The 10105-nt window shown below is 36.5% G+C and overlaps 1 protein-coding gene and 1 pseudogene across 1 annotated transcript; both read left to right on the plus strand.

Moving 5' to 3' along the window:
- Positions 1-5431: 5431 nt before the first annotated feature.
- Positions 5432-6151, plus strand: LOC130736098 (protein FAR1-RELATED SEQUENCE 5-like). Its single transcript, XM_057587947.1, has one exon. The coding sequence runs from the start codon at positions 5432-5434 to the stop codon at positions 6149-6151; it is 720 nt and encodes a 239-aa protein (XP_057443930.1).
- A 694-nt stretch (positions 6152-6845) lies between these two features.
- Positions 6846-9899, plus strand: LOC130736099 (uncharacterized; annotated as a pseudogene).
- Positions 9900-10105: the final 206 nt, after the last annotated feature.

Below are 10105 nucleotides of genomic sequence, written 5' to 3' on the forward strand. Positions count from 1 at the left end.
GAACGGAACGGGGTGGCTTTTAATAACAAAGCATTTTGCGGGCAAGACTCTTGGGATATGCATATTGCAAGAGTTGGATGGTGGGTGAGAGCATGGTGGAGGAGCTGCTATTATACTACATCTCAGTTTGTTGTTGGTCCTCAACATATAGTCTTGCCTAAATCAGTTAAAGCTCGAAAAGTGGTTCAATGGATTCCACCAGCGGAGGCGATCTTAAAGTTCAATGTGGATGGGTCCTCGTTGGGGACGCCGGGTAGGAGTGGCGTGGGAGGAGTTTTGAGAAATCAAGAAGGTGCAGTGGTGGGTGTCTTTGCTATTGAAATGGGGGATATGTGGGCTTTTGAAGCAAAAGTTCATGGAATATACCAGGCGCTTCTGTTCTGCCAGCAGTTTAATTGCAAAAAAGTTGTTGTGGTGAGTGACTCGACGCTAGCAGTCGGATGGGCTAATAATGGAAATAGCAGGCCGTGGAAGTTGAATCAAATTCTTGGAAAAATAGATCATCTAGTGACACTGGTTAACTGTCTAGGCATCTACCATGTTATGAGGGAAGTAAATGAGGTAGCAGATGTATTAGCGAAGAATGGTAGGGATGGCCGACTCATGCTTTGGCAAATGTGTGATGATGGTCTCCCTAGTTTTGTTTAGGAGTTTTAGACTACAGGCACGGGTTCCTCTATTTACTGTTTTTGGGATTGCTTTACATTTTTATTCATCTGGTGCATTGGTTCAGTACCTGGAATGGTTTTTGGTTTGGCCAACAGGGGCTTTGGGAGGGGGGCTTAATGTATGTTTTTCATATTAATGTTGTATGGGTAGTGAGGGGGGTTTAAATACTTTTGCGGAGCATCTGCATGTTATTAGGGGATGCTGGTTTTACTGGTTTTTAGAAGGGTGGGGATTTATTATGTTTTAAATTGGTGGGCTACATTTGTGTCTTGTAGGGGGGTTCATGTCGCAGGGGATGGGTTTTTTTTTTTCTTTGATGGTGTTGTGCAGGTTTTGATTATGGCATGCGTGGAGATATAGCAAGATGGAAGTGAAGATTTATGGTGGCAAGGACAAGCTGTATTTGATTGAAGCATGTATGCTGATATCTGGCTGCTCTGTCACGTACGATTGATAGAATTGTAGCTCAAGCTTAGAATTGGGTTCTGTATGTGGGTTTGACTATGGATGAATATTTTCCGATTTGTACTAATGGTTTATTTTGACCCCTTGAGACTAGGGTACTCTTTTACTAGGTTTTTTCTCACTGGGTTTTCCTAGTAAGGTTTTAACGAGGCCCTGTTTAAAGGTTTTGGTCAATTTAGGATAGGGTTATGTCTACTTTGATGATGAGGGACAAATGTATTGTGGGATTTGACCGGTTTTTGGTCCTTTAGATAATATGAATTTCAGTTGTCAAAAAAAAAAAGTGAGTAGTCGTTTTCGTTGTTAGTGGACGATTTTTTTATTATAATAAAAATAAAAATAATTTTAACTAAGTAATAGCTAGGAAAAATGATAATATTTTTATATGAGTAAATTAAATATTTTCACCATTAAAAAATTAGTTATTTTTTAATTAAATTATGAGTAACTAAATAATTTTAACTTAACAATAACAACTAATGATTTATAAATAATAAAATTATTAAATTACTAAAATTAATATTTTTATATTTTATTAATTAATATTATTATAAATTATATAAATAAAAATTTTGAAAAAATTGAATTTAGGGTTGAGGTACAAAAAAAGAATCGAAAACTTTTATTCTATCCTGTCACGATAATTCTTTCTTAACTCTTCCTCTGAGGATAACTTTTACGCATGATGGACAAGATAAGATAAGAGACATGATTGTGTTATCATATTCTGCTGGCGCAGCAAACAACAAACAACAAATTAGAGCAGGATATGATTACACCATCTTATCCTGTCGATCTAACCGACCCTATAAAATAAAAGAACCAAAACAATTACTTCACATCTATTGAAAAATCTACTTAATTACATCTAAATTGTTTTCAATTTATATTAACTTTCTAAAATTATTCATAACCCACTTTTGTTTTAATTTTATGCATTATTAATGTTCGATAGAGTAGAAAGAAAGAGAATATTCAATTAAATAAAAGTATTATTGTATAAATATCACCAATACACCATAAATTTTTCTAGTTGGTTAATTTTTCTAAAAAGGACTAAAGTGTACCTCGAGTTCAGTTCTTATTAAAGACGGTAATAAGATACATCTTTTATAAGCATATATAATAAGATACACTAATTATATCATATCTTAGTATTTTTTTTTTGCTACATGGGAAAATAAACAAGCAAACAAAACTAGACTAAAGCATCCTGACATAGGATGAGAATAATATGAGAAGGTGGAAGCTGCCAAATCTTCAAACCCCCACCATCCCGCAACGTGATCCTTGTCAAAGAATCTGCCACCCTATTACGCTCCCGAGGTGTGTGCCTTAGTGACACTTGCCAATCACGGGCCAACAATTCCCGAATGGACAGAAGCTCCTCCTTGAGCCAGTAATTCTCCACATCTGTAACTGAATTCAATGCCTCCAAATAGTCCACATAACACCCAACTTTTCGAAACCCCATGTCCCACGCCAGCGTAAGCCCCAACGCCAAGGCACTAAGCTCCACTTGGGGCCACGCATCGATGAGAAACCACCTAGCCAACGTCCATGGCCGTTATTATTGGTAGTGCGGGCCTGGCCCAACCCGCCACTAACCTGCCATATTTAGGTTCAAAGTCTCAACCCAACCCATATTTTGGCGGGACGGCGGGTTGGCGGGCTAGCGCACTTAAAAAATGTAGTGAAATAAAAAAGATATGTAATGAGAAATTTTAAGAAATCTTTTAACTTTCGTATGTTGGCATACGAAAACATTAGAATTTTACTTGTTCTTTATCTTTAAAGAGTTCAACTATAAAGTCTCACCAATAGTAATACAATTTTTTTTTTTATCATGTGTTGTTATTAAAAGTTGTAACTGTAGCATCAGTAGCAACTATCAAGTGTAAGTGTTAACAACCTTCATCAAATCATTGGCAAATGTCATGTTTTCTTTGATACACACTCACTTAATATTACTTAACATCCCTAAATGTGTTTTACAATTATCAACAAGAGTTTACTTGAGCCAATAATAGTCAACCAACAATTATAAACGATAATGTCTAGTAGTCATGAAAATTTTAGACAAAACATAATCTACAAATAAGAGCCACAACTTATATAGGTGAATCCATGGAAGGTCATCATTGACTAGTTTTCAAAATAGTATTTTTTTTTTAATTTAGGTTTGCCTTAATATATGCGCGTCTTACAATAATTTACTTAAAGAATAAAAATAGAAAGAAATTTAAAAAAAAAAAGTGAAAAATAGGTTGGCAGGCTGACTTAACCCAACCCGTCATTAACCCGCAAATATGCGGGTTGAGTTAGGCTGACCCACTTTTAAAATTTAGGTTAAAATCCCAAGCCAACCCAGCAAAAAACGTAGGCCATACGGGCTGGCCCGGTGGGCCAAGCTCATTTTGCCACCCCTAGCCGTCATGAATAACACCTCGACCCCTCATCTGATCGCGCTCTCGTTTCCAACTTCCATCAGTATGCACTGTGACACCAATATTTGTTGTAGTTGGAGCCTCCATTCTCATCGTTCCCCATTGACTAAATTCTTTCTCATCGTTCCCCATTGACTAAATTCTACCACACCCTACTGCACCTTGCAAAGCACCACACTCACCGGCCAAGGATTCTGCTCAAAGACATAACTATTTCTCCACTTCTAGACATTCCATATCACCATACAAAAATATACATGTTGTGAAACACTAAGGTACGTGAATAGCCACCAGCGCAGCATTGCAGCTCCAAGAACGCGAGGAAAAAGGGAAGCTAGCTGCTGCCACACATGGGCAGACCATGGACAACAACGTAGAAGAACTAGATTCTTTCTCCTCATTCACATCGTTTCTTAGTTCATATGTGTTCAACCATATTTGTAGCGAATATTTTCTCTCTATATGTAATGAATAAGAAGGAAGGAACAACAGATCAAGGACAGAGAGCAAGAGACAACGATGTTTATTGAGAAATGATATTTTTAACTTATGGTTGCTTCAGATCTATTTTTCTGAAATTATGGAGAGAGACGCACATTTGCCAAAATGTGTTAGTAAAATCTGGAGATTATGTTTTACAGCTATAATGGATCAGTTTTAAGTTTTCATTAAATTTAATATCACTAACAACCAAAAGTCAAGTCAAGGTTATGTCAACAACGCATACTAATTGGGCCAAAGTATACGAAATGGCATTAAATTTCTCACCCTACCTATCAACTTTCCCACCCAACCTGATTTTTTTAATTCCTAAAATACCCCTCCTCATTATACAACACACGCACCCCCAACCCTCTACTTCTTCATTCTTCATTCTTCTTTATTCTCATACTCTCATTCACTCTCACTCTCACTCCCCCACACACCCTTTCTCCATTTCTCCTCTTCAAGAGATTCATCTTCACCCCCATGGTAGTTGAGATTCACATTCGTTTTAATCTTTATTTTGAGTTCCCCTTGATCAATTTTGAGCTTTTTACTTCCTCCATCGAACCACCATTGCTACTCAAGGAAGTTGCAGATCCAGTTCTTTCGGGTTTTCTATTCTCGCTATGTAATTTTTATCCCGATTTTTATTTCTCGGATCGCTATTTATTTTGTATTACTGATGAAATCTTCCGGGTTTTAACTCCGGGAACCTTCCGGGATTTAAAACCCGGAGTTTTATAAAAAAACAAAAACATTCTCAGGCTTTTAAATCTGGATTATCATCAATCCGGGATTTATAACCCGGAACGTTTCGGGATATAAAATTCTGAATGGTTCCGGGATATTAAATTCAGAAAGGCTATCCAGCAACGAGCTTACTTTCGGGATTAAAATCCAGGAAGGTTTAAGATCGTTAAGGGATATAAATAAAACCCGAAACTCTATGAATATTTCCGGGATATAAAAACCGGAACATTGAAATAGAACCAAAATGACCACTTTTTTGTTTTTCTCATGGGAATTTACCAACATGGTTATGTCCGAGGAAGTAGTCCTGGTTCCGAATGATGAACACACAGAGCCTGAGCATATTCATCCCAGTGGCATGGTGTCATTTACGAGTGTGGACTGTAATAAAATTTTTATAACAGATCAAGTATTTTTCTTCATTTTGGTCATGTTATATGGTATTGCATTTGTTTGGTAAATTGACATCTTTGAAATCGATTATATTGGGATAGAATGGATTAGTTGTTGTAATCGCTAGGTCTGACAATGGAGGTATGCATAGAAAAGCTTTTGTTTTGCTTGGGTGCGAAAAGAGTGGAAAATACAAGTTGTATAAGGATCCTTTGACATTCATGTATGCAATAACTGGTACTAGAAAATCTAAGTGTCCTTTTAAACAAAAAGGAAGACCGAAGAAGGATGCAAAAGGGTGGTGGTTGAAAGTGATGTGTGGTATACACAACCATGAAGCAGCAAAGACACTAGTTGGCCATGCATACGTTGGTCAATTAACAATTGATGAAAAGAGTTTGGTTGAAAATATGGCAAAAAATGCGGTTGCACCAAGAAACATGTTGCTTTCGTTGAAAGATCAGAATCCGGACAACTTGACTACCATCAACCAAGTGTTCAGTTTTTGTCAATCAATTCGCAGAACAGCAAGGGGGTCGTTAACCGAAATGCAACATTTGATGAAGTTGTTGACCCGTGACAAATACGTGCATTGGCAGAGTCTACAAGAGGATTCAGAGGTACTTAGGGATATTTTTTTGATACACCCTGATGCTATACAACTTTTCAATACCTTCCCTATTGTAATTGTGATTGATAGTACCTACAAGCCTAACAAGTACAAGATTCTTTTGCTTGAAATGGTTGGTATAACGTTAACTGGTATGTCGTTCTATATAGCCTTTGCGTACTTGATATTCGAGCTCACATATGACTTCATTTGGGTCTTGAGCAAAATGAAGGGTTTGATTCTTAAGATGGAAAATTGTCCTCAGGTTATTGTGACTGACAAGGACAATGCTTTAGTAAATGCAGTTGTGGTTGTCTTCCCTACATCTTAACATTTTTTATGTCAATTTCTCATTGCAAAGAATGTTAAAGCAAAGTGCAAGATGCTTATACACCCGAATACGCTTTGGGATCCAGTTATGTTTGGATGAGGTGACTTGGTAAGGTCTTCAACTATTGAAGAGTATGAATATAATCTCATGATCTTCAATGGTAAGTTTGACAACTTGCCCATTTTTGTCTCATACATAGCTAATAGGTACACATTTAACTACGATGTAGTTTCTTAAATGCGATTATTAAATGTGATTATTATATAACTTTTTGAAGTGAAATATATGCAGGGTTGAAGGTGCACATGCAAAGTTAAAGATGTTACTTAAATACAGCAAGGGTGACTTGTGTGTATCGTGGGATGCGATGAACAACTTAATCATTCTGCAACACAACACTATCAAAGCTTCTTTTCAGAACAACTTACTCATTGTGGAACATCGTTTCACCGGTCGTTTCTATGTCAAATTGCGAGGCTTTGTAGCAAGAAGGTCTTTGGAGCTTATTGAAGCAGAAAAGAAAAATATTAACCGTATTGGAGTCAACAACCAATTGTGAGGTTGTCAGTACAAAACAATTTACGGGATCCCTTGTGCTGGTGAACTTTCAAAATATACATGTGTTCCATTACCTGCCATTCATGCCTTATGGAAGAGACTTTCATGGGACGCACCATCGTATGAAGACCCTTCAATGGTGTTGAATCTAAATTCTGAGATTGAAGGGTTGATTATTCATTTGAATGAATTAGATGTCCTCGGAAAATGGTCAATAAAAGACAAGGTTAGGGAGATTGCATGGCCTGACACTACATCTATGTGTCCTCCTCCGGATAAGCTACGAACTAAAGGGAGACCTCCAGGTGAACCTTTAGGCTGCAAGAAATGTGCACATTCATATTTTGAGCATGCTCACAAATATATGGCATCATTCCATAATAATAACAATATGACATCTCCTTCTATTTTTCCTTCCGGAAAATAAAAGCATAAGAAAACTCCTTCACTCCTTTACATTAACTAAATTCCACAAGTCTGGCGTTGTCATGCTGACCGCATTGTGGATACTACAGGAGATGGTCTATGTGGGTATAGAGTTGTTAAATGTTTAGGAATGAGTCAAAGCAACTGGAATGAGGTAAGGCTTGTAATGCTACGTGAGCTTGAACAAAACTGTCACCGGTACCAGAGTCTCTATGGGACCCCCAAAGGTATAGGTTCTTACATGGCGCACTGAGCTTGAGAAATGGGCAAGTCATAAAGCAAAATGAGTGGATGACTCTACCAAATATGGGGTAGCTAATATGATAAGGGTATAATGTGATTTTGATTCCAATATCAGTTTCTGTAAGCTTGACTTTCTTCCCACCGAGAGGATGTCACCTCCAGCAAAGGAGCATAAGATGATATCTGTTGGTTTTGTGAACAATAATCATTATGTATAGGTATGCATTTCAATAACTAGCTACATACATTTATGCCATACTTTCACATTCAATTCAATATTAATATATTATGATACATATGTAGGCTTATTTAAAGGATAATCATCCCATGCCTCCAATTGCTCTTCAATGGCGTTATTATTGCACACCACAAGCCAAATACTAGGAGTATCCATATATTGATCGGCTACAAACTTTGGAATCTCTCTCACAACCAACTAGCATGGGTCTCATCAATATTTAGACCTTTCAAGAGATTGATCATGATATTGATCATTGTAATTTAATTGTTCTGAATTGTATTTAAGAATTAAGACTTGTTATTCTTCATGCTATTAGGATTGTTTAAAAAAGTTTTGGACCAGCAACATATACTTAGAAACCAATAATGTTATTTACAATATATAATAAAATTTCAAAGGTTATAATATCACATAAAAATTATAATATTCTATTGATAAATAATAAAACGTTATATTTTTTTATACTAATAAATTGGTAGTTTTATGTAGATGAAAATTTCAATTTTAGAGTATGAATTTTTTTATTCAATAATATTATGGCTTAAATGCACTTTTGGACCCCCAAGTTTATATTTTTTGCGATTGTTGACCCTAATTTTATTTTTCTACGAACCGAGACGCTCTCCAGGCAAAAAGACCAGCCATCTTATGCATGCCTATCAAAAAAAATCTTATGCATGCAGATTGCTTGGAGAGGGTCTCGTTTCGTAGAGAAATAAGATCAGGGTCAACAATCGCAAAAAATGTAAACTTGGGGGTTCAAAAGTGCATTTAAACTTGGGTGCACCACCACCGCCTCCGAGACCCGTTTGAGTCGAAACCCGACCCGGAGTTTGAAGTCAGTGTTCGGATCTGGGAAGCGGTATATGTGGCGGAAGAAAGTCAGAAGCATCATTCTGCTCAAGATGTCTTAGCCATCGTGTGAAACATCTGTCCCTCTATGTGCCAGAATTTCAGTGTTAAGCATCCCCTGCTGCTTCAACTATTACATGAGTTAGGAATGTCTGATTTAGATGCAATTTGGTTGTTGTAAAGTGGTACACGTTTAATATCCAATATGTCATCCAATTTGAGCTGATATCATTTTGAATTCCACTGCTGATCCAGTTTTGGTAGCAATCATTTGTGTAGCAAATGCCAGTTAGCGTTTTAAAAGGATCAAATTTAGTTATTTGGTTATTGGGTCTTGACTCTGGTCTCATTGTATGGTGTTCTGTCATGTGGTTTTCTGTTTTTTTTTTTTGGGTATTTGAAGGGTGCATAGGAGGTTTTGTCAAAGAACCATGTACTTGGAAAACTTAGTTCTATTGCTTTCCATCTTTGTGTGTGCACTTTTAATTATCTTTCTCAAAACATTGTTTATGATATAATGTTGAATAGGGACAACATCAGCATCAAAAAGAAAACGAGGAAAGACAAAATGCAAAAATGTTCATGCACGCTCGGTTGATGATAGAGAGGAAATCATCTTGAATAAGGAATGAGAACTTGTTGGACCAAATCAAAAGATAGTTTATGAACTTAGCAGTTTCTTGGGAACAATAGCAAGAAGTGCAGATTTGTGTCCTCTCACTTACACTAACTGGAAGGCTATACCAGATAAATCTCACATATGGCAGTTTGTCAATGTATCAAGTTATTTAGTTTTGCATGTTCATTTAAGAACTTCAATAAATTAGATCTTGATTATTGTGTGTCTCTTTGATCTTTTGTAGAGTAAATACGACACTCCAGAGAAGGGGAAGAAGGTTGTGTTTTCTATAATACGTGATGCTTGGAGGTGCCAGAAATGCTCCATTAAGAAAAACCACTTTAGCAAGTATAAGAACATGCGTGACCGGCTGAAAAATCGTCTTGAAGACGTACCAGAGGCACACTTTAGAGAGTTGATAGATTATTGGAGGCTTGAAGCAATTAAAGTAAGATATATATACCTACAGTTCTTTGATATTTTGTATTTTTTCATGTGTAATAATTTTTTATTACTAACACAGGAAATCAGTGCAAAAAATGCTAGAAATATAGCAAAGCAGAAATGGAGACACCGAGTGGGGCCTATAAGCTTTGCTTGTATAAGGGAGAGATTGGTATATCACTGTCATTGTAATAAGTGGGCATTTAAATGTGTATGACTTTTCTGCTAAAATCATTGTCTTGATGCAGCGTGAAAGCAAAGAGCATGGAGAGAGCCCTACTCAAGCTGATATTTTCATTGAAACTCGTAAAAGCAAGAAAGGAAAAAAGGTGGATGAAGAAACAAATACATTTAATGGTTGTTGAATAAAATGGCTCTAAGTCAATACAGTTTGTCTTTTAATTTGAACATTTGAAAGAACACCTTGAATATAAAATTCATGGATTTCACACACTGGTATCGTTGCATGCTATTTTTCTCTTCTGTTTTGATCTCTGAGTTTCATTAGGTTTTACATTCATACTCTGATTCAAGAATTGATAGGGATAAGGCTTTGGTGGATTTGATGTTT

Source organism: Lotus japonicus, chromosome 2 (assembly GCF_012489685.1).
Source record: "Lotus japonicus ecotype B-129 chromosome 2, LjGifu_v1.2".
Classification (NCBI taxonomy): domain Eukaryota; kingdom Viridiplantae; phylum Streptophyta; class Magnoliopsida; order Fabales; family Fabaceae; genus Lotus; species Lotus japonicus.

Coding starts and splice junctions, on each gene's coding strand:
- LOC130736098 (XM_057587947.1), top strand. CDS start 5,432: ATGTATGCAATAACTGGTACTAGAAAATCTAAGTGTCCTTTTAAACAA.